The sequence below is a fragment of the Sander lucioperca genome, chromosome 12 (assembly GCF_008315115.2).
Source record: "Sander lucioperca isolate FBNREF2018 chromosome 12, SLUC_FBN_1.2, whole genome shotgun sequence".
Classification (NCBI taxonomy): domain Eukaryota; kingdom Metazoa; phylum Chordata; class Actinopteri; order Perciformes; family Percidae; genus Sander; species Sander lucioperca.
Window position 1 is genome coordinate 4,719,786 of NC_050184.1, and position 25,000 is coordinate 4,744,785.

General features: G+C 42.2%; 3 protein-coding genes across 8 annotated transcripts in view; 2 read left to right on the top strand and 1 right to left on the bottom strand.

Annotated features, from left to right (window-relative positions):
• Positions 1-2,725, top strand: part of tegt (testis enhanced gene transcript (BAX inhibitor 1)) — a 10,212-nt gene extending 7,487 nt beyond the window's left edge. For 2 of the 3 annotated variants that reach the window (XM_036007856.1, XM_031312825.2), the window contains 3 exons: positions 55-155; positions 475-550; positions 1,806-1,829. In XM_036007856.1, coding sequence (XP_035863749.1) covers positions 55-155; positions 475-550; positions 1,806-1,829 — 201 coding nt within the window. Of the gene's footprint in view, positions 1-54; positions 156-474; positions 551-1,805 lie in introns of all 3 variants that reach the window. The other variant, XM_031312816.2, reaches the window with a different exon arrangement.
• Positions 1-25,000, top strand: part of LOC116059532 (tubulin alpha chain-like) — a 370,798-nt gene that overhangs the window by 252,983 nt on the left and 92,815 nt on the right. The window lies entirely within an intron of this gene.
• The window catches only part of nckap5l (NCK-associated protein 5-like), a 58,287-nt gene continuing 36,289 nt past the window's right edge, over positions 3,003-25,000 (bottom strand). For 2 of the 4 annotated variants that reach the window (XM_031312434.2, XM_031312437.2), the window contains exons 3-13: positions 19,266-19,406; positions 16,886-16,954; positions 16,750-16,788; positions 16,537-16,656; positions 15,684-15,776; positions 12,528-15,445; positions 9,596-9,725; positions 8,460-8,532; positions 6,420-6,698; positions 5,055-5,206; positions 3,003-4,240 (exon numbers count right to left, since the gene is read on the bottom strand). In XM_031312434.2, coding sequence (XP_031168294.1) covers positions 3,980-4,240; positions 5,055-5,206; positions 6,420-6,698; positions 8,460-8,532; positions 9,596-9,725; positions 12,528-15,445; positions 15,684-15,776; positions 16,537-16,656; positions 16,750-16,788; positions 16,886-16,954; positions 19,266-19,406 — 4,275 coding nt within the window. In that variant the 3' untranslated portion in view covers positions 3,003-3,979. The remainder of the gene's footprint in view (positions 4,241-5,054; positions 5,207-6,419; positions 6,699-8,459; positions 8,533-9,595; positions 9,726-12,527; positions 15,446-15,683; positions 15,777-16,536; positions 16,657-16,749; positions 16,789-16,885; positions 16,955-19,265; positions 19,407-25,000) is intronic. The other 2 variants (XM_036007851.1, XM_031312446.2) reach the window with 2 other exon arrangements.

Consider the following 25,000-nt stretch of genomic DNA (forward strand, 5'->3'; position numbering starts at 1 on the left):
TGATTAGCTGGACGTGTGCGTGCCGTAACGTTTCTGTGAAATCTTTTCCGACAGGCACACATGTACCTCGGGCTGCTTATCATGTGCGGCTTCGTCCTGTTTGACACTCAGCTCATCATTGAGAAAGCGGAGAACGGAGACAAGGACTACATCTGGTGAGGACTTGTGTTCTCATATTTCCTTATCTGTTGGCTCACACCTGCTCATAACCAAATGCCATGCAAATGCATCGTCCCACAGTGAGGCGTACAACTTGGCATCAGTTCCTACAAATAAGAAAAGACTACAGACTAAGGTGCTACATGAGCTCGGCCCTTAGTTGATGAGTGGATACATTTTACAGCTGGATGATCTTTATTCTAGAGATATTGAATAATGTATGGTAATCTTTTGGGTTGCTTGTTTTTGTTTTTTTGCCCCAAAAGCATATGTAACAACTCTGAAACAAACTTGATGTACTTTGTTTTTTTGAAGGCACTGTGTGGACTTGTTCCTTGATTTCATCACCATCTTCAGGAAACTGATGGTCATCCTCGCCATGAACGATAAGGTACGCCTTCTTTTTATGTATTTTTTTTTTTAAGTTAATGGATAATTCTGGTCATATTGGGGTATTTTATGTCCGCAAATCCAACGAAAAGACCAAAAGCAATAATGAAGGAATTCTACTCTCAAGTATTATCTGTGTATCCAAAGCCTGAAATATTTTTATTCCTCCGTGTCATAGAGCTCCATTGTTGCCCAAAAAAACAATATTAAAAACACATTTTTATTTTGACCCAATCCCACAAATGCTGTCCTGCTGCGAAATGTATTCACTAATACACAAAATTCATGCCAGAAAATATTTCCCAACACATGCATTATTTACTCCTGTTTGAGTTCACTAAACCAGATGTATTAGGAAATGACAATCTTTTTTAATTTCTTAAATGAAAGCATGCATTTGTGACCCAACTTTATAGATTTATAAGGTAGGATTCCTGACCTTCTGTAGGAACCAGTGGGCTTTTCAGGTGAGAGCCACAGACAGGGTCGGGAAATCAAAGTATTGAGAGCCGCCGGTCTATAATGCATTGTTGGTTTTGTGGTTTTCAAGGGATTTGTTGACAATAACAAAATATAGGATATTGCCAGCCCCGGGGTTTTAATGTTCCTACAAGAACGACAAGAAATAAATGATACTGTTCCATAAGTTCAGCCCTCAGACAAAAAAAAAAAGTTGTCTTTAATGAATTTGAGTTTTTTTGTATTTTAACAATACTGTAGATGAAATGCTGTGATGAAACGGCTGGCTCATCCAAATCACACAAAAAGGACCTATTTTCTTATTCAGCCCTCGTAGAATCTAGCCATGCAGATAGTTTTGGTTACATTTGCTGAGGTCTCAAAATATCAGAGTCTTCTGTCACCGCCGCAGGACAATGGTTGTGAGGGGAATTTAGTTTGTGGTGCACAAAACAATAGAAAGCAAAAGACATTTTAAATAACTCAGTCTCTCAGCGGTGTTGTGTAACGTTACAACAAACCCTCCCGGTGCTGAAAACATCCAAGAAAGTGACACTGATGTGAAATATATTGTGCTTTGTTGGTACTTTCACTGAAGTAAAAAAAGTACTACTGATTGTATTTGAGTGATGACACAACTTTCCAAACTATCAGCACACACTCTTTCACTGCATCCGATACCACTAAATTAAAGTTAGAAAATGTGTTGCTTTTGTTTTCATAAGCTTGTAATCGCTGATTACAGTGATGTGACGTGTCTTGTCTCATAACTCTTAATTGTTGTTCCTTGTTTACAGGAGAAGAAGAAGGAAAAGAAGTGATGGGAGGTTTGGAAATTAAACACAATCTGTCAGAAAAAGGCACAATTTGCAACGCACTTGGTGCTTTTCACTTTCTGTCTTCATTTTTATTTGAATTAACTCCTCTGTGGTCTTACATTATTTAACTTTCTTTGATTTTTTTTTCTTTTCAAACTTACAACAAGAGTTGACTGTAAGTGTATGGTAAACTAATGCTAGTCCCCATCATGGCTGTGAATGGAGAATTAGACTAACGCTGCAGTGAACATGCTTGGCCTGTAGAGGGAAGCGTTGCCCTATGAAGGCTCCCAGAAGCTGAGCAGCACCTAATGAAGGTACTTGTTATTTAGTGCCATAAATTAATGACGTGACGGGCTCCCTTTCAGTGGGCCATGCAAGCTTCTAAAGGCTGACCATTGTGTTATTTGAAGTTTTGTAATTTCAATCGTTGATTTGCTTTTTAGTTTTCCTCCTTTCTCTTTAGTGGAGAGTGTCACAAAGTACTTGTCCCAGGATTTTGACAACAGATCTCCCCCCCCTCCACCCCCCTTCTAGAAGTTTCTCTGTAATTTTTTTAATTTTTTTTTTCTTCCCCCACAAATGATTGTTTTGTGACCAACATTTTGAGTAAGAATGGTGAAGCTTGGTAACACTGACCCGAACCCTGAAAGCCTGTCGGAGTCGTGATGAGTCGGTGCCATCTGTCCATATTTTCATCTTGGATAGCAGGCGAGCTACTCAGACCTCCCCAGTGTAAATTTCTCTAAATATCTGTTGTCTAGAAATTAGTTTGCCAAATGATGTGATGTTAACCTATACAATTTTTTGGAAGTATACTGTGAAGAATTTATTTTATGGATGTAAAATTGAAACTAATAATTTGATACATTTCCTCAAATAAATGTGTTGATCGTATTGAAACAGTTGGTTTGCCTGTTTTCTCTGGCTACTAAAATTATCCCTGCATATCTATTATTATTATTATTGGTAACATTAGTGGGAAAAATATTCAGATCCTTTAAGTCACAACAACCCTCAATTATAAGTAACAGTTGTGCATTTCAAATGTTTAGAGTTCTCCATTAGTCGATCGTCTGAGAAATAATGTGCAACTGATTTATCAGTTTGTGGTTTTTCCACCTACTGTATGTGTGTACTTGATGCTACCGGCCAAAATAATGACTACACACAAAGTAAATCAAAACATTTTAATTAGAAAGTTGTAAAACGGCAGTAGGTACATAGGACCTCTATTGGCTAGGGAACGGACAGCAACAGAGATGTTGAAACACAAGATATGAACATAATCTACTAAGCGAGGAGACGGCAATTTTCACAGAAAGATTACAAAAAAAAAAGAGATGATGTACATTTAAAATAAATAAATAATAGAAATACATATTCATTGAATAGTGTAGCCATTTCTCTTATCTGTTATTATTGCTGGTATATATTACCTTTAAATGTATTATGATTTAAAAACAGACGTATTCTGACAACCAATCCTCGGTCGCAAAACAATATCAACATGATCAATAAAATCGTTTGTACATTTAAAATTGCGATGCATGAGTTTAGCAATAAAGAATCACAGACATGAACATTCTTTTTTTTTTTTGTTAAGGGAGCTTCATGTTTTGTTTTTTTCCCCCCACAATACGTTATGTGGCGAAATGATGTCCGGGACAGAATGGATGTATTGATACAGATCATCAGCTATTGAACTGATCTGCTCTTCCTTGATGTACGTAACAAAGATCCACCAGGATGACTTAAAACAAAAGACACGTTGCTGAACAATTACCAGGAGTGACAACTGCTGTGCTAATCATTAGCTTAGCCATGCGTTTTGTAGTCCTGTATACATGAATTAAAGAGTGTCCACAGTCAAAGTCTGATTGTGAAAAAAAAAAGGTGAACAACCTATATTATTTGGGGTGGCTTTTGGCTTCATGTTTATTTTGAAATCCTGAGGAGAAGTCTTATCGATCCATCTTTCCAGTTGCAACAGAGAGACACCTGATGAGAAAGCATCATCACCACAGTATTCTTGTGGACAGGGCACAGTTTCTTTTCCTCTAAGCATCCCAGTCGAGTTCAGAGCGGTGCTGGCTCTTATTGTCTGCGGACTAGATGAGCTCCTCTCTGTCCTCTCCCGGGTTTTGGCTGGATCATCCTTGGCTGCCGCAGGACGACAGACTGTCGTACAGAGAATCGCTGAGGGACTCGGGGGTCTCCAGGACCTGAGGGCGGCTCGGGGAGAGGGCTTCCTCCGGCCGCTCCCTGAGCAGCTCCAGCCCGGCCTCCCGGCTCATCTCGGGGACGCTGGGAGTGCGAGTCTTCCCCCTGCGGCTCATCCCTGACTGGACAGGGACGGGTAAGCTGCCTGGGTCCACCACCCGGCTGGAGGAGGGGCCGCTGGCCTTCACGCTCTGAAAGGATGCAGAATGGGTTGAGAAACATTTTAGGTCACGGATTTCATCTGATGTAACGCCTTCAGGTGCAAAGAAAAAAAAAAGAAGAAGAAAAGTGGGTTACATAAATCATCCAACTGTGAATCTTTAATATTCAGCTGATTAATAATTTCTAAAGGGAGAATGTGGTTCTGTGTTTTTACATTATGTAAGATGTGAGTGCAGATTTAAAAATGTATCTCGCCTTTACTGCCTGCAAAGTATTTTCAGTCTGTAAGTGACCCAGATTATTCCTTTTAGCATGCTCCTCCACAGCAGTTTTTCAATAAGAATAGATTAATAAAACACATACGTTTTGGGTAGCAAACAAGAATCAAAGTTTTGACTATTATATTCCTATCCTGATGTTCCATAATTTCGCTTTTTTTCAATTTACAAGGTACACAAGACATCTACTGCACGTCTCTCCGTCCTGGATGAGGGCTCCCTGTGTTTCTCTTCCTGAGGTTTCTTTTATTTCACCCTGTTAAAAGGATTTTTATTTGGGGAGTTTTTCTTTTATGAACTTATTATACTATGACTTTCTTTTAATTATACTTTTTTATGACAAACTGACTTTTTTTGCAACTATTTTATGACATACTATACTATGACTTTTTTGCAACTATTTTACGACATACTATACTATGACTTTTTTGCAACTATTTTATGACATACTATACTATGACTTTTTTTAAATTACATTTTTTGTGACATACACACAGAAGACACTAACACAGAGAGAGAGAGAGAGAGAGAGGTGTGTTGATGCAGATTAAACTACTATCCGTACCCCTCTGAATGGCGATCCAAAAGAAACGGCCTCCTCCTCTTCCTCCTCCACTGCCAGGTAAACCTCTGCTGGGCCTGCCGGAGTCTTCAGGTTGGGGAAGGTCCAGGTCTTGGAGCGAGGGGAGAACATGTTGGCTCCATGGGCCTCTTTGTCTGAAGATGGAGTGATGGTAGACACATGTTTTCACGTCATTACTAAACAGAATCCATCGTGGTGGATGAGTTGCCACGACATTTTATTTTGAACAGACATTCCAGTTCCCCAGAGGATGAGCCTTAATGTCGGATTCTCTTCTAGCGCCACCACGAGGTTCACGTGGGTGGGTTTTTCATTGAAATGTGCAGATATTCATGGTCATCACATCACAATTTAAATGATGACCTTCAACATGAACGACATTCTCATCAGCCTGAACTGTACATGGTATGTTAACATGCTAACGCGCTAAACTTAAATACTTTATTTTAAATACATTATTTCTTATGTCATAATTGGAAGCTTATTATAATTCACTATAAAAACCAGGGAGTGTATTTTGAGTAAAAAAAAAAAAAAGTACATATTTGAAGACTTATTGAAGAATATAAGCACGTCAATTTCCAGTCAATTATTACATTACATTATTACAGGTCTCATTTTACAGCCTCCCACCATGACTGGAGCCTGTTAGTATTGTCTCCTGGTCAGTGCCACGCGTCAGTCTGAGCTACAGCATGTACACTGACAGTATTCTTAAAGCTAGCAATACAAAGTATCCACACCTGATCTTTTATCAGACTTATCTGTTCAACTTTTTTTTCTGTATTTTAGTGCAGTATGAGTTTGCAGACTACATCAAAGTACTACAGTATAGGGATAGACCCTTAGGCATTTTTTTTTGGCAGTTTGCAGATTATCTGCGTATTATTTGCCTGATAACCGATAAAGTTAATGAATTAAAAAGTGGTCTAACTTTAGCTCGGCTGCAGCTCTGTCTCTGTCCCTCTGCTTCGGTTTCACTCACCACTGAGTCTGACTTAATGTCCCGCCCACAACACTATCGGACTCTCCGTTACTGGGTACTATGTTGAAAGTTTCTCATTTATTATATAAGTGCTAAAAGCATTTAAACAAGGTTTTGTGTTGGAGTTTGTAACATTCCAAAACCTTAATTCTGACTTAAAGATTTTCATTTTCACTCTGAATGGATATCGGTTCCATTAACTACTAATAATCAGTATCGGCCTTGAAAAACCAGTATCGGTCGATCCCTACTACAGTATGTAACACGTAAAAGTACTACGTTTGGAGGCTATATAAAAGAACTAGTAACACCTAACAATGTTGTTGCTGTCGTTAGGAATAAGTGAGACCGTTTTACGACACCTTCACGGATGATGCCGGCCGAGCTTCTTCCCTCCAGCACCGAGCCGTACTGAATGGTGGGGATCAGCTGTTTGTGAGGCACGTAGCACTCCTCCTGCGACGTGGGCTCTCTGTCCAGGGTGCGGGCGCGTCGCCCGGCCCTCCCCGGGGAGCCCGAGGAGTGGCGCTCGGCCCCGGCCCTTGTCTTGGACAGGCCGCGTCCTGCTGCGCCACTGCTGCAATCGGGCAGGGGGAAGGTCCCGATGCCGCTGTCCAGAGTGTACGTGGACGCGCCGGAACCTGCAGGGGGAGGACAGAGTCAGGGACTGACGTGGACATGCAGAAATGAATAAATGAAATGGCCACATAATTCAGGAAACGCATTAGAGAGAGTGGTGAGGACAGCGGAAAAGATCATCGGACAGATTCTGCAACAGCTTCTTCCCACAAGCCACCAGACTCAACTCAAATTAACCCCTTAATAACCCCCTACAGAACTATGAGACTGCAATAACTATTTATAAACGTGCAATAACAGTGTGTATTTTTTTTAAACGTGCAATAACTGTTTTTATATGCCGCCATTCATTTTGTGCAATAATATTTATGCTGCTGTCAAACTCCCTTTTTAGTGTCATAATTTAATGTAAAACTAACACTGATGCATTTTCATTTTTTTTATTAATACTTATTGTGTTTATATTTAAGGCAGTATTTATGAGCCACTGGAAGGCAGTAGAATGACAATAAAAAGATATCCATCTATCTATCTATATATCTATCTATCTATGCACGTGAAAAAAGGCACAGAGGAATTAAGAAATTCATTTGTAAGTGAATGAATTCCACATTATTTATTCTCTCTTTCACTGAAGCCTCTGATTGGATATTCCTCGGGGGCGTGGCCTCGTTTTTCACCTTTGATATGCTAATTAAGGCGTGACCCAATTTATTTCCCTCAATATGCAAATTATGTTTCAGTAAAACCCTTATGGATTGTTGCAGATTTGTAGCGAAGAAGAAGTAGTACTGGAAGAAGTACTCAGATCCTTTACTGAAGTAGAAGTAGTAATCCCACAGTATACAAGTACACATTACAAGTAATATGTGCACAATATTAAGGTTAATTATAAAAATTATAATGATACTCAATATATCAACTTATATACAAGTACATTTGCATGTATCTACTGTATGTACATGTGGTTTTTCCTTTTTAAATCTATTTTCTCATGCACGAACTATAAAACTGTTCATTATAAAAATAATGATACATAAACCTATATCTATAAACAAGTACATTTGTGTGTATCTGTATATCTGCATCTGTATTTCCGTTTTTCTTTTAATTCTATTTTCACACGCACAAATGGAAATGTTTATGTATCTTACGTATTGCACTGTAAATTGAGCATCTTTCATAAAAGAAATCTTTACCCTCAACGCACTAATACGTCAGAAAAATGTACTTATTAAATCATTGGATTATTGTTATTTGCTAGTCTTCCTGGGGTCTGTAAATACACACAAACATACATGTAACAAGATCTAAATATGAACAGTTACTTAAGATAAAATAGATAAAAGTTAAGATTTTGAGAGTTTTGGGATTGGAACATTTGACCAAAAGCTCATTTTAAATACTTTACTGTATATACGGAGTATTTTAGTTGATCATTAGTGCTGCATGTACTGTAAAATCATAATCTGCTAAGTAACTGGTAACTATAGCTGTGAAATAAATGTAATGGAGTAAAAAGTACAATATTTGCCTACCTAGTAGAGCAGAAGTATAAAGCAGCATAAAATGGGAATACTTAAGAGTACAAATATCTTTAAACTTTTACTTGAGTAAATGTACAGTACATTCCACCACTGTGTGTCCATGTGATAATGTGTCCTTCGCCCACTTCTCACTCTGTGAAATTCTTTATACATTCATTCAGTTTTTATCCAGACTAGTTCCACACACGTCTACCAAAAGGCGGTAATGCTCATAAACCTTCAAAAAGGGTGTGATATTTCCCCCCTCTGATAAATTCCTGGCAGACACTTCCTTACCTGCGAAGTGTTGAGAGTGAACTGAATCGGCGAGGTTTTCGTCTGATGTGATCTTGCCGATTCTGTCTGATCCCTGCATGAGAGAACGGCAGAGCAGCAGACGGAGGAGTGAATGTGCTAAAAGTCAGCTCTTCACATTAGCATGCAGGAAACTAGCTGAACAGATTAGAAGCCAAGTCTAGACGTGAAAGTTGATGGGATGTAGAACAAATCGCAGAAGTGGTGGAAGAAGTATTCAGATCCTTTACTTCAGTAAAAGTATTAATAACACACTGTGAAAATGCTCTATTACAAGTAAAAGTCCTGTATTTAAACCATATGTAAGTATTATTAGCATTAAATACATAAAGTATGAAAAGTAAAAGTACTGACTGTGCAGTAAAGTGTTCCCTGTCAGTGTGTTCCTCTTCTATCTGATGTTTCTGGATTAATATTCCTGCTGCATTCATGTGTATGTTGTATTTTACTGCTGTAGATGGTTCAGGTTGTGCTCATTTGAACTCCTTTATATACTGTTGGTAGTTTAATCTACAGCAATGCATCATATTCTATAAGATCATCATGTGTTTGTAGCGTTGCTGTCCTGTAAGAACCACGTATCTCTAAAAAGTTTTTAAACTTTTCATGGTGTCAGAAAAACAGCCGTTTTCAGCTTTGTGACGATGCATTTTCCAGCTGATCCAGGAGGCTTTTTAAATACTTTATTTAGCTTAAGAGGGAGGAGAACTTTCTCAACACAAAGGAACACTTCGTCTTTCAGTTTATCACAAACATTTAATTTCAAATCTCGAAATGTGGAGAAACATGGTTTTCCCTGGACAGGAAGGGGATGAAAAACTTGTCTGAAAACTAACTGAAGCTGTCAGATAAATGTAGTGGAGTAAAAAGTAAAATATGTACCTCTGAGATGTAGTGGAGTACGAGGATAAAGTTGCGTAAAACTGGAATTTGTACTAAACACTGTAAATGTACTGAACTGAATTTCACTGAACCCTGAGAGCTCGATGCATTAAATGAAAGTAAGTCCGGTCTTCTTCCGTGTCGGTTTGTTTTAGCACTACTGTAAATGTAAAAAATCTTGTCAGTTTGTGTTCGACTGCAGGTAAAAATAAATACGAGCGTAAGTGATGACGCACCTTCTCCATATCGTCCCGACTGGCCATGTGACTGATGACATCGCCCTGCTGACTGAACAGCGGCTTGGAGCTCTTGCAGTCGAAGGAGAGCCGGCGCTGCGGCATGCTGATCACGTCCTTCCCATCCACTCTACATCAATCAAACACAAGTCAGGTGTCACTACGTATGTCCGAGCTTTACCAGGTTAGTGTTAAAAAAAAAAAAAAGTTAGTGTTAGCATTTTCCCATTGACAAGAATAGTTAGTGTTAGCATATTCCCATTGACAACAATAGTTAGCAGTGGTGGAGGAAGTACTGAATCTTAGTACTTAAGTAAAAGTACAAATAACCAGAGACATATTTACTTTAGTAAAAGTAGAAGTACCACAATGACAACCCTACTTAAGTAGAAAGTAAAAAGTACCTGATTTTAAATGTACTTTAAGGATTAAAAGTAAAAGTTCTTGCATAAGGATTTATTCTCTTAATACATATATATGAAAAATAAAAAACTAAACTCTGGTTTGTCCTCCATTTAATGAACCACCCTCTCTTTACGGTGCTTTCCGAGGCGAACATTCAGGAAATGACAACCAGGCTGTAAACCATCCGTAAAGCCTCAGAGCAGCTGAGCTCTCATCTCCGCCCGTAGCAGCAGCAGTCAGGGCGCCGCCAGCTGGTTCGGCAGCTCCACTACCTCGCGGAGAGCTACGGGGATCACCGTCACTTGCCATCCCTGACCTGCTCACCCACTCCCACTTCGGGCTTCGTGCCTGCTCGTGCCGCACGTGACGGTCAGGAAGACGTTTTGGCAGGGGGAAAAACTGATCAGAAAATGTAACGAAAATGTAACGGAATGTTGTAGAAAGTAGTGGAGTAGAAAGTATCATAATTGCTGCAAAATGTAACGACGTAAAAGTCAAAAGTATGTACTATTGATTCTACTTAAGTAAAGTACAGATACATGAAAAATGTACTTAAGTAAAGTAACGAAGTATTTGTACTTTGTTACATTCCACCACTGATAGTTAGTGTTAGCATTTTGCCATTGACAAGAATAGTTAGTGTTAGCATTTTGCCATTGACAAGAATAGTTAGTGTTAGCATTTTCCCATTGACAAGAATAGTTAGTTATCATTTTGCCATTGACAAGAATAGTTAGTGTTAGCATTTTGCCATTGACAAAAATGATTTGCTATTTTGGGAAACTACTATTCCTAATGTTATTATAGAGACAAATAAAAGAAGAAAAATAAAATGGAAAGAAAACGAAAAAAAAAAAAGATTCTTATTCATCACATACAATTGACTGTAGGGCTGGGCGATATGAAGAGAATCAAATATCATGATATTTTTTAACCAAATACCTCAATGTCGATATTGCGGTAATATTGTAGGGTTGACTATTGGTGCTTTAATAAAATATTATTCATATATTTTCATCGATAATAGACTATGGTGGTGGAGACCTCACATCTTTTCCAGAGTTCGATGACTAAGTGGGTAAAGGCAAATCATAGAACAGCTAGAACAGTCTGGTAAGTTCAGAAAAGTACATCACTTTACTGTAATGCAGCCTTAAAAGCCAGGAAAAGACCACACTTGATTCATATTACGATATTATGCTCATATTACGATAGTGTCATATACTAAGACGATATCTAGCCTCGTCACGATAACGATATATTGCCCAGCCCTAACTGACAGTACAATGTAATTAAACTCTATTACTGCACTCCACCCATCCTAAGTATTAGAAACAGTGGACAGCCATGTAGCAGCATACAATCCACATGTTGTTCAGGGTTTCTGCAGGTTACACCAAGTCACTTTTCTTTTTTTTTTTACACTTTCACCAGCTTTATTTGCATGAATGTTTTTAACAAACTTCAGATAATTCCATTGACAAGTGGATGGAAACATAGCTACCAACTATAACAAGCTCTGACACACACTTGTACTTAATACTATCTGAAATAGCATCTTTTGAGGCTGTCAGAAATTACAAATCACATCACATAAATTTCACAACTAAGTGGTATTTACTGTACATGTGTGGGACAAGAAGTTGCAACGCTTGTGAGAAGGGCATTGTGAGTGTTTCCCAATTATACTGTTAAAACGAGATACAAACACACAACATAACATCAGATGTTTGTCAGTATAAACATTAAATTAAATACACAGTTCTGGGCTGCGTGATTTAAGAATTACAACCGCACCAACGGAAACCTGTCATCACACACACACACATTTGTTGTTTGACACCAAACAAATACGGAGACATGACAGCGTGTAATTACGACTCATAGACAAATAACATTACATACAAGCAGTTGTAAAAGAGAAAAAGAGGCCTGAGGGGAGCTGAAGGCATCCTGACCCTGTTGAGGAGGGTGGTCCTCTGCTCCGCCTGTTTGGCCAGCTGGGAGTGGAGCTGCTGGACCTCCACCAGTCTCTCAGTTAGAGTCAATTTAAGACTTTTTAAGACCTATTTTAAGACCATTAGGAATGACATTTGAGACCTTTATCACAACATCAACTAAGCCGTAATTTTTTTTTCAAGCTAAGTATCGTTTAACTTGCACTTCCCCATAGCTGAGAACAATACAATTAGTTTTACGTCTGTGGTACAATCCAAAAGAGACTCGCACCAATAACACGAAAGCTGATAGGCTGCAATGTAAGTAGCATGTTGGTCTCATTTGTAGTCGTAATACAGCGAAATTATATTTGGACTAGCGAAAGAAAGAACTAAAACACCACAGAATAAAAAAAAAAATAAGAGCATTAGAGGTAGCGTTGCATGGACGTGGGGAAATTAAGACGTTTAAAATTATTTAGGACCTAGAACACAATACTCGAGCGAATTTAAGACTTTTTAAGGCCTAAACTTTTGAATTTGAAATTTTAGACTTTTTAAGACCCTGTTGTTGTAGTAGTCGTCCTCACCTGTTGAGCAGCTGTTGCATGAAGTTGTCCGAGCGCTCCCCCCTGTACATGACAGCCAACTGTCCCTGGGCGGGGTCCATCACCACCTCGCAGGAGTGGCCCCTCCCCGAGCGCTCCACGTACGCCCGCTCCTCCTCCAGCGCCCTCCGCAGCCCCTCCGCCTTCTCCATCAGAGTCGAGATGTTCAGACCTTCCACTCCTTCTTTACACCTGCTGGCCACCTTCCCAGAGTCCCGGCCCACCGACGGGATGTTGATCCTCCACTCCTTCTTCTCCTCCTTTGCTTTGGCGGCGTCCATCTTGCGGCTCAGCGCGGGCAGCTTGCTCTTCTTCAGGCCGAACCAGCTGGCGATGCCATTGGAGGCTTTCTGCTTGACCTCGCTGCCCGGGCCCCCTCTGTCCTGCTCCTGGAGCTTCAGCATGTTCTCCTCGATGCCCTTCATCACCTTCTGCTCGATGGCCGACTGCGGGCTGGGGGCCGGCGGCAGCGGCTTCTCCGCCTCCGACGTCGGAGGTCTCGGAGGAGGAGGGGGCAGGCTGTCTCCAAACATCGGATTCTTTTTCCCTTTCCCGCCGATCTTGGTCCTCTCCTCGGATTTGGACGAGTAACGCGGGGCCTCTGCGGGCTTCCCCCCTCTGTGGACGGACGGGCCCTGGCAAGGCTTGGACGGCGACTTTGGGGGGATTTTGTTGGGGCTGTTGCTACTGTGAGGACCAACAACTGGTTTAAGGTTATGGGCCAGATTCAGGGAGCCAGGACACTTGATGTTGTTGCGTAGTACCTGCGGAGCATCGGTGTTGGGGGACGGCAGACCGATTTTACTCTTGGAGGCTTCTGTCTTGGTAACACACAATTCTTGTTTAACCACCGCAGCACCCGAAGACTTTACAGCCTGTTCGTGAAGCTGAGACAAGCCCGGGTACTTCAAACCGACACTACTAACTTTGGGTTTACCATCCAAAGAGTCTGTGTATTTTGAATGTCTCTGCTCCTCTTTATGGAGCTCCATGGGCCTCTCCGCTGTCTTACTCCTCTCTTCCCCGTAGGTGCCCTCATTCACCGTGTCGACCGGCCTGAGACCCACTTGTAAATCCTCGGAGCTCCGTAGCTTTCCCAGTGCAGCCAGCCTGTCTTTAAAAGCGTGGTGGCTGGAGTCAGCCTGGGGTCTCACTGCCACGGCCACAGGCCTCTTGGGGATCGAAGAGGAGTCGCTCCTCCTGACTGGAGGCGGAGGCGGCGCCTGGGCAACCTCGCAGCTCTGCACGGTGATCTCCCGCACATCCGCCTCCTGTTTCTCTCGGGTTATGGAGTAGTTGGCTCTGCCCTGCAAGGCCTTGCCATGGACAGATGTGTTGGGCAAGCTGTGATGGTTGACCCACACCGGGCTGTCGGAATCCTCTTCGTCATCCGATGAGGACTCTGACGTGGAAGAAGACGACTGCTTTCGTTGAGGAGGAGTGTTGAGGTCACTTTCTGGGAGCGATTTTATGAGCTTCCTCTCGCCGCCGTTCGCCTTGGCTTGGGATGGAAGTGTGGTTCTTTTCTCGTGGCTCGGGGTTGGTTCCTCCTCTCTGGAGTTGGTAGACATAACACAGACGTTTTCATAATGAGGGACCCTCCGAGAGACTTTGGGTGAGGAGGAGGACGTGGAGGAGGGAGCGCCCATCTTTGAAGCGGCGCTGGCTTTAGGTGCAGAGAGGCTGCTATAGCTTATTTCCTTAGCGGGCGGGGAGCAGACGTCTTCGGGCTGAGGAGGGGAGGTTGGGGCCGAGTGTGTGGCGGGGTAGGACTCAGACCTGGCAGGCGGGGGAGGGGGCTGCCTGCACCGTTCTGTGGTGGTGGCTCTGCGCGTGGGAACAGGAGAGTGGTACACCTCGTAGTTGTTGGTGCGACAGGGGATCCTGGAGCTGCGGGTGAGCTGGGGGCTCAGGCGGACGGCGGACGCTGAAGGCTGAGACTTCTCCCCTATCGAGGGAATCTTCAGGAACTTGAGCAGTTTAGACGGCGAGTTGATGGCGGCGGTTTTGACGTCGCTGAGGCAGGACGCGCTGGGGCTGACGGAGGCGCCGGCTCTCACGGAAGAAGCGTCCTGATCTGGGACGTCCTTCTCGGGGACGGCTGACGGGTCGTTGGACGTGGCGGTGTCGACGCCGTTGTGAACGCCGTCACTGGTCTCAGTGTCACAGTGGGAGATCTGTGCGCTCTCCTTCACAGAGCTGGGCAGGTGGGGGGTGGGACAGAAACCAGTGAGCTCTTCAGAGGCACTAGCGTTTGGACAACTCTCGGAGCTGTCCTGCTCTTGCTCCACTTCCATCACCTCCACGGCTGATCCATCGCCTGTTTCTGGGACGGATGAGTGGGCAGCGCCGCCTGCTGGTTGCTGGTGGGCTTCATTCTTGGTGCATTGTTTAGGGGGGGGGACAGACTCGGCTCTTCTGCTCTTACTGTGACATTCGCTTTTAGCAGCTGCAGGAGCTCCGTGGCCCTGCGTGGCCGAGGTGGCTTTCAAAGGACTACAGACGTGGTTGCATGGCTTTGGAGGACTGTCTGGGCTCCTCTTGCAGTGTAAACAGCAGGTATTCCCTCCCTCGCACTTCAGCGCCCCGTCGCCGTTGACGTGCTGGTGCGAGTCAGTGTCGGAGCGGGCGCAGTGGCAGTGTGTGTGCTGGGATTTGCAAGCTAATGGAAGGGGGTCCACCGTGGCCAAAACAGCCTCTGTGGACATGAGCACCTGGCTGTAGTCGCAGAAAGACAAGCTGGTGGTGGACGGGTGGAACTTCAGGGGATCTGTCTCCTCCATCTTGCGAAGGACCTCCAGGATGTGTGCTTTCTTCTTGAAGAAGGGAGACAGGGCCTCCATGGAGGCGGCAGGGCCCCGAGGGCCTGGGGAGGCATGTTGTGTGCGGTAGCCATTTCCCTTTGGGCAGAAAGAAATCTCTATCAGCATTCAGTTCACTGAGAGCCAAACAATTAAGTTCACCGAGAGACCTTTGGAGTGCGTGCGTGCAGGAAATGAGTGCAGAGCAGATTAGCTTTTTAAAGCACAATAGTTGAAAACAGAACAAATGTCAGAGCATGTTATAACGTCACACTCTCTCACTCAGAGGCTTGGATATAATCCCACTGTTTCACTCTCAATGCTTTGCAATAATCACCTTGGCTTGTGCTTCAGTCTGTGCAGGCTCCGCCTGTTTTGCAGAGTCATTGTGCAGCTGTGCATTGTAGTCTGGGAGGGGTCCCGCCTGGACCTGTAACGGGAGATTCATGAGGCAATTATTATGACACTGTATACACTACAGACTATTGTATACAAAGACAAGTAGGAGCTACATTGTCCCGAAATCTGTTGGAACAATATAAAGCAGAAGGGAAAAGCCTGAGAGAAACTGGCTCAGCCGCAGCGTCTGAAAGAATGAGGCTGAGGTGAGAAATCAGCAGCTCCAGAATGAAGAGCTGTGCACTGTGTACATTTACCCAAGTACTGTACTTAATTAATGTCTGAGGTACTTCTACTTTAAATGAGAATGTCCATTTTATGCTATGTTGTACTTTTACTCCACTACATATGTATGTTTTGTTGTATTCTGTACAATGACAATAAAGGCTTTCTATTCTATTAATAACTTTGTTTATATGCACTAGTACTCTGCAAGACTTGTAAACAGATGTCGATGTGTAAAATTGGGTGAGGATTCACTTTTACTTGTGGTGGAGTTTTTTTTTTTTTTTTACATTATTATCTTTTTAAAGATATTTTTTTTGTTGGCCTTTATTAGATAGGATAGCTCAAGACAGGAATGTGGGGAGAGAGACGGGGGGGGGGACATGTAGCAAAGGGACGCGGGCCGGACTGTAACCCGGGCCACTGTGGTAAGGGCTGAGCCTCTGTATATGGGGCGCCCTGGTAGGCTCCATTTTTACATTATATCACTAATTTTACTTAAAAAAAAGGATGTGAATGCAGCTGTGGAAGACGTTCAGAATGTCTATGCCCTACAGTTGATTTACCTGGTAGTGAGCAGTGGGGTGGTTGGGCAGTTTCTGCTGAAAGAGCTCACAAAGTGCTCTGTTCTGTCTCTCCAGGTCAAACACCAGCATCTTCAGCTTGATGCACTCCTCTCTCAGATCCTGTTCAGTGACACACGGAGCACGTAAGACCACTGACACACTTCAGTTGGTTCAAATACCAAAACGAGAAGCCGAAATGGGGCTGTATGTTACCTTTTGATTCAGCAGAGCTTGGACCACGTGGTTGGCCACCTGGTGACATCACATTTTACACAGAATGACTTGACTTAGCAGAATTTATAATGACAAGTCTTAAGTTTCTAAATAACATTCTGCAACATGAACTCACCTCATCCAAGCATCTCTCATAAGCCTCTCTCTGACTCTCATTGGCCAACATCAGAGCAGAGTTTTCTGCCTGGGAGCAAAACAACAAAAGAAAACACATACCATAGTTATTTAGTTAGTCATATATACCTGCCCAGCCCACATGGACTTTTAAGACACCAAAAACACAGTTGCATTAGTGAAACATTTGTCAGACTTAAACACAGTGCAACTTCTTATATAACATAACAAGGCAAGTAAATAACAAACAAATAAAATCAGCCATGAAACAGTTTCATGGCACAAATGTTTTCATAACCATCCAACCGGAAGAAATAGAAATACGCAAGACCAGTTGATATGCGACCAGTAGAGACTTAATGAAGTTACTGGTCCCAGTCAAGAAACAGTCCAGCACATAAAATCTCGGAAAACGGCGAATTGTTTTTACACTTCTGTTTTTGCTCAGTTTAAACAAATAAGACACAACGGGCCCTATCTTAACGATCTAAGCACACGGCGTGAAGCGCCTGGCGCAGGTGCATTTAGGGTGTGTCCAAATCCACTTTTGCTAGTTTGACGGCGGAAGAAAGGGTCCGTGCGCATTGTTCAAAAGGGTTGTACATAGTGTCTTCATTAATTCATTGGTGTGTTTTGGGCGTAACATTAAATAAACCAATCAGTGTCATCTCCCATTCCCTTTAAAAGCCAGACATGTTTGTACCTTGGCGCATTGCTATTATGATGGCAGATTTGCACCGTAATATTTTTATTTGCAATATTTTGCATGTTTGTGTGCTGCTGCGTTTCCCTGTGTGTGTAACAAGCATAGTGTGTGCGCGCTGTGCATAAGCCTAGCCACATTTTACTAATTTGCTGTTAAAATAACAATGAAATGCCTGTTATTGACTTTAGACCAGGTTTTTGTTGGTCAATGGCGTGATCACTTCCCGCTGCCTCAAGATGGCAATACGCCAAGAATTCACCTGAACACACCTCCCTGTAAGGCCAGCACGCCCACGGGCGCAAAGATGGGCGCAGGTGCATTTGCTATTTAAACGACGTGGGAGCTGGACGGGAAATTGACAACTGCGTCGGTCTTAAACTAGCAAAGACACTTGCGTCGGGCTTTGCGCTGCGCCCGGTGCAAGATAGGGCCCAATATGTTCATTTGTGAGCTTGCCTTTAGAGGGGCTGGGAGGTAGACTTTGTTACTGTTGTACAGATCTAGATGCTAAGCTAACTCCACCTTCATCTTATCCTACAAACATGAGAGTGGTACCAATCTTCTCATCCTCATGTACACATTTTCCTTGAAAACACCATATAATGAGCATAAAAAAAACACTTAACTCACCTAAAACTCGTAACAAATAATCAAACAAGGTCTTTTCTCTTAAACCATTTTTTGTTATAGCTAATGTCAGTTTCTCTGAATGTAACACAGAGATCTTTTACACTAAATTCTGCTTCACATAAGACTCGACACACTAACATCCAGTTTTGAAAAATAACTATCATACAGGCAATGAGCAATGAGTGACAGATAAGACTCAGACATCAAAACTTGCACAATAGGTTTGTTTAGCGACAGCTTTATAAATACTATTTAAACAGTTGTACAGTTTTTATTCCCAACTTATAGATATTTTAAACTATCTGTTCTTATATTCTATCCTATTATTATTTCATGTATATTGTATCCTTTTACTTCATGTATATTCTGTATGTGTGATGTGTGTCTGATATTTTTGCTGCTGCAACACGGGAATTTCCAATTTTTTTGGGATCAATAAAAATCTATCTATCTATCTATCTATCTATCTATCTATCTATCTATCTATCTATCTATCTATCTATCTATCTATCTATCAATAAATCAAACAAAATAAAGATGAAATAAAGGGTTTACTGCATTTCATTTTATATCCTATTGTTTCTACACATAAAAACATCCCATTTGTGCAGGGACTTCAGATCTTATAAATGAGTTGTACAAACATTATTTTTATGCATTTGGGTAATTTGTTTCGCTTTGTATTTTTTTCCCTATGATTATTTATTTTTTCCATTTTTCATGAATTTCTATAGCCTGTTTGAGGGTGGTATACATTGGAAAATTCAAGAGAGATTTTTTTATATATATATATATATATATATATATATATATATATATATATATATATATATATATATATATATATATATAGGGATAATTGCAGTATTTTATTTGATATACTTTTAGGTTTACTGTGGTTTTGACTGGCAGATTTTGACCATCATGGCAGAATCATGCGTCTCACAAAAGTCACACTCAATTAAATACTTGTTAATTTGCTCATAATCAAATTTATTTAAAATTCAACTAGCATTGCAAAGTGTGTTTTGTCGGGCCGCCTCACCTCCAGCTCCCTCAGCCGGTCCACGAGCTCGCTGCTGTTGTCCTCCAGGAACGACTCCACGTCTCCCTCCTCTCCTTCCTCGTCCGAGCCAAAGTCTTCATCACACATCCTCTGTTCTGTCTCATCAGACATTGTTCTCATCTGGAAACACACAAGGTGACACTGCAACCATCACCGTCACACTATCTCTCCAGCAAAAAGAAAAGGGAAAAAAAGCCAGCTTCTGGAAACAACGCACAGCGAAAAAACATCAGCTGCTCTGCAAGGTGACTGACGTTAGGAGAACGTCCTCCGTTTCTGTTTGCTGCCCTGCGCAGTAGCTAGGATTGGCTCTCTATAATGTTCTTCTCATTTGCAAGACACCGCTGATTATTTTTGATTCAAATCACACATCTGATCTGGGTCAAACTGTAATTACAAACAGATTTGTTACATAGCTCACAGGTGAGCGGTCACAAGCTGCTAACCCGCTCCTACGCACCGGTCTAATATGCAGCACATTAAATACTATTTCATTGCCAATATGATACAAAAAAATTAAATGCTTCTGTTATCAGTAACTTTATTTTTAAAGATTATTTTTGGACATTTCACCTTTAATCAATAGGCCAGCTGCAGACAGGAAAGGGGGGAGAGAGAGGGGGAAGACAAAGGGCCACAGGTCAGATTTGAACCTTGGGCCGCTGCAGTAAAGACTGAGCCCTGGCAGATGGGGTGCACGCTCTACCATGTGAGCTACCAGGGCGCCCTGGTAACTTTCATTTAATCACCACAAGCTGCCGACTCAGTTCAGCACCCCCTGGTCTCATGTGACCCTACGTATATCTGCATATGTCTATATCGATGACTTTTCATTTCCAGGATTGTTCTGGTGCCGCCAAAGGTTCCGCCGGATGCCCGTCACCTTCCTCTGTCTTTGTGTTGGCGTTCTAAACTCCGGTGGATTTCTGAGGACTATGGTTAACTGCTCCTCAGATCTCTGCAGGGTAAATCCAGACAGCTAGCTAGACTATCTGTCCAATCTGAGTTTTCTGTTGCACAACTAAAACAACTTTTGAACGTGCACATGTTCCACCAAAACAAGTTCCTTCCTGATGCTATTTTGCAGAGGCGCTTTGCACCTCCTAAGACGATTGTGATTGGTTTGAAAGAAATGCCAATAAACCAGAGCTTGTTTTTCTCCCATCCCAGAATGCTGTTTGGACTAGCCAGACCTTCCTCTGCAGTGCGGAGACTACATAAAAATAATTGCAATGAGCTCCAAGCAGTGAGGCATAACAGATTTTAAATGAGTGAAAAAGAGAGCACCGGTATAAAATCAATGCCCTGTATCAGCAGATACTCTGAGCTGAGGTATCAGTGCATCCATACCTGCTCCTGTAAGGACTGAGTTTAGGTTTCAGAAGTGGGAGGACATTATAAAGTCAGGGGCTTTCACTTCATTGTACAAAAAAACAACAACTCTACTTTTAGATCAATCTAGAACACACCACATTATAAAAAGCGCTCTTTTCTAATCTCCAGAAATAACACCACTGCCTTAAAGTCTGTTGAAAGCAAAATAAATCCTCAGAAGCCGGTAACTCCATAATATTTTCAAAATGTTATGTATTATACTACATCACAATAAATATCTTTAAATCACTTTTCTAATCATGACTGACATTGAAATAGGTTATTGTGCTTTCTATAATAATCGTAATCCAACAAAAACATTTAAAAATGCTAAAGCGTTTTTTATTTTTCCTTTTAGCCCTGAGCAGTGTCTTCCTCTCCCAACAAGCTCCACCAATCACATAGAGCAGCCTTTATGTAGCCTGCGGCAAGGGCAAGAGCATCGCTTGTAAAGCTCATTTCTGTGAGCTCGCAGTAATAATGGATGAATCAACATGTTGATCAAATCAGGGCTTCTCTCATCTAGATGTTGGCGGCTGCACAGTAAGAGGACGCTGTTCAGAGAGATTACATAAATAAAAGTACCGGTATATAAAACTGTAGAAGTGGAGGGGGGACACACACACAGGATTTTGAAAAGTGAAGTGGGGGATTTTATCACCTGTATCTTCAGCTGGAGCGCCATAACATTAAGACAACGACAAGAAGACATCAACAAGTCAAGTTCTGTCGGAGGTAACTCCGCTGATTAATTCTTTAGTCAAAAAAATGTCAGGAAATTGTGAGCCTAACTCTCACTTGATTTATTACCTCAGTAAACATTTCCATAATGAGTTTGGGGACACATGATGCTCATTTAGTAAATTGTGGTCCCATTTATTTTAAAATAGACAATAAAGCTGGGGGGCGTGGCTACATGCCGACCTGTCAATCAGGACAGAGGTTTAGCAATGCTAACCATGGCGCTGTGGACTTATGTGGATTAAAATAGAACTCAACTTGTTTTTGGGTGTTGTCTGTGTTTCATCTTAAACTTATACCCTCTCACTGTGCGTTTTCACTTCATCAAAGTTAACTGCAACATTTTGGCCGCCTTAGTCAGCGTTCTGTCAACCTTGCTAGCTATTGCTACCGCTAGCTTTCGCTGGTAACTTTAACTTAAATGTTCTGTTCTGCCGTACATGCAGATGAATGGCGCCAGTACCCGGAGGTCTGTGTTTACCCGCCAGTAAATCTCCGCTGGATGACTTGCTTCTGAAGGGTTGAAAAACTTTCCCTCTTTAGCGTTTAGCTTAGCGCAGCGCCATTTCAACCATAAACAACACTGGCTTGGCCACGCCATCCTCCCCAGCTCCACCCGTGGTGGAATTTCCGGAAACAACATGTTGTGGTATGATGAGACTAAAGGGAAAGCTTAGACAACATCAGGTCATTCATAGGTCACAGGTCAGGGGACGAGAATGTTCGGCCAGGCTCTAATAACCAAACCTGTTCATGTATAATTATGTTTGTCTCTGTACAGATTCAGGGAATCTAGGCAGCTGTATGATAAGGCAATGTTTTGTCTCAGGACTGTCTCCTTTTGGAGGTCGGTGGGCCAGCCACACTTTAGCCTACTTCCCAGAGAGAGAGATAGAGAGAGAGAGGTAGGCGACTGCCATATCTCTGTTTACCTTAAAGGTTCAGTTAAACTTAACGCCTCCAGCATGAGTTTAAATACACCTTGAGGAAGACAGAACTTCAGAGAGTTGGGGCAGAACTGCACAATAACCCATCGTGGTTAAACTGTACTGCCTGCTTGATTGTCTCCTCAATTGAGAGTTCATTAAATGCTCCTGTGTAAGACATCAAGGTCTCCTGAATCTTCTTCACATATGTCAAATGAGTTGTGCTGCTCCCGAGTTTTTCCTTAACACCACCCTCTCGTCACCAATCGTCACATTTGGTTGCAAAAAAAAAAAACAAGATTGTGACGCCCGTATCGCCAGACTCGAGGCCTCAAAACAGCCGTCAGCAAGCCAATGGCTGACGTCGCGGATGCGACGTCCACTATTGTTACAGTCTATGATTTGTACTCATATCTACGTACTATCATACTATCACATCTTGTGCAATGACGATAACGTTGAATTTAATCTAATCTGGTATAAAACAAAGAAAAGCAGCAAATCCTCACATTCCAAGGAAGGAAACCCTGGACGTTTACATCGTAAATTACCTAAACGATTCATTAAAATGTTTGATTTTCTGTCGATCTACATGTTTCAGCCCCTTCATGCTGCTGCAGTAAACCCCACCCGTCTGACCAAAACAAACACCAGTTAAGGAAGCGGAGCTCTGCTTTTCTCATCTCCTCAACACTGACGTTAACATCATTATCACCGCTACACTACGTTTATATCCTGTTTATCTGACAGCCACAACATCTCACTTCAACACTGCTTCCGAGTTTGGACATGGACAGTCCACATGTACAGGGCGGAGGCATCAAACCTACTGGGTGATAAGGATTACTGAGCGAACGCACTCATCCATCCATTCTGCATCATTTTCATTGACTGAGTAGAAAGAGAAGTTTTCAATTCAGTTTATAGTGTCAAATCATAACAGACGTTATCTCAGGACACTGATGTACAGATGTAGGTCTGGACCACACTCTATAATTTACAGAGACCCAACAATTCAAGAGTGAGTGAGGAAACTTTCCTTTTAACAGGCAGAAACACAGACAGAACCTGGCTCTAGCTGGGCGGCCATCTGGAGAGAAGAATACCTACAATAACTAATAAGCCTCCATATTCTTCTGCAGCTTCAACGAGTCCACAGCTCAACCTGCAGAAACTACGCTGAGCTGCACAGGCTGCCTGAGTCTGGGAGCAGAGCACGCTACATATGGCTGAGGACCAGTCTATTAGGCATGGCTCCAGGTGTGTGTAGGTGTGTGTGTGTGTGTGTTCACGCATGTGCGTGTGTGTGGGTGTGTGTGTGTGTGTTGTCAGAGGGGAAGTAGGTGTGTTGATGTGGACCCAGATCCAACCGTCGCATCTTAAGGAGTAATTAGAGCAGATGAGACAAGCCTGATTCTGTGGCCGGAGGCCAGTCAACCTCTGAGTCTGGCAACAGGTGACACGCACACAAACAGTGTATGTGTAAATGAATGCAAAAACTTTCAAATATTTAGAGGGCTGAGTACTGAACCAACCAAAATGTGCCTTTCACACTCAAAAACTGCAAAGTACCTAAATTCTTGGTCAGATTATCAAAACTTTCTTTGAACAGACATTTGGTATTGCTATCTTCTATTCTGTATTGGCATTAAATTCCATGAAAATATCCAAAACCAACACTGAATGTATCTACTAAGTATTTTCTGTGATCCAAAGCCTGATACATATCTTCTTCATCTGTGCCACAGAGCGCCATTGTCCATTGAAACACATCACTGAGCCACAATGTTGCCCTGGGCGACATGTTCCTTCATCCCCATGAACACACACACACTGTGGTTCATTTTGACTCAATCCCACACAGCCCGTCCTGCTGCCACAAATACTTACTAGAGCACCAAATGTGGAATTAATCTGCCCCTGAAAACAGTTCCCGACAAATGCACCACAACCTTCCTGTTTAGGTAACATTTGCCAAAAATTAAGCCTTTTTCAAACATTAAAGCACACAATACAACAATCAGTCTATTTACACATCCAGCAGTTACGGAGCAACATTAGCATTTATTTGGTGTTGTGTTTTTGTCCACCTGATGAATGTAAGTACAAGCTCTGTTTTTGGTCTCTAACAACTCCTGAGGGACATATTTGTCTTTCTAGCTGCTAAATGCTCCACTATGTTCACCAGCTGCTCTCTAACTGTGTCTGTTTTATGGCTTGGTATCGGACCAAAATAACCCAGTACAGAGTAGTACCGAAACTTCACCAGTCAAACGATACCTGCATTTGTTTCTTTTTGCACCCAGATCTAGAAAATCATGACTGTTTGTGTGGTTTTGCTCGCAGCCAATCACTGCAACCGTTCTTTTAATTTAATGCGGCGGTGTGATTGGCCCACTACTGCAGCAGCTACAAACCAAACAGTTTGTGGTGCGGGGAAGTCGAGCACGGTGTATTTGACGGAGCTGGCAGTTCAGCGTGCCAAGATGCCACCAAAAATATTGAACACCTGTGGCGTGGGATAAAAATAAATGCATAAAATGCGGAAGGATTATTTGAAATGAAGTTCTCTATCGGTATCACTTTAATGGCACTGGCATCGTATTTTATTTTTAAATTTTAATCCATACCCAGCCCTAGTCTGTCTGCGGTTTGCTGCTGAGCAGTAGAGTA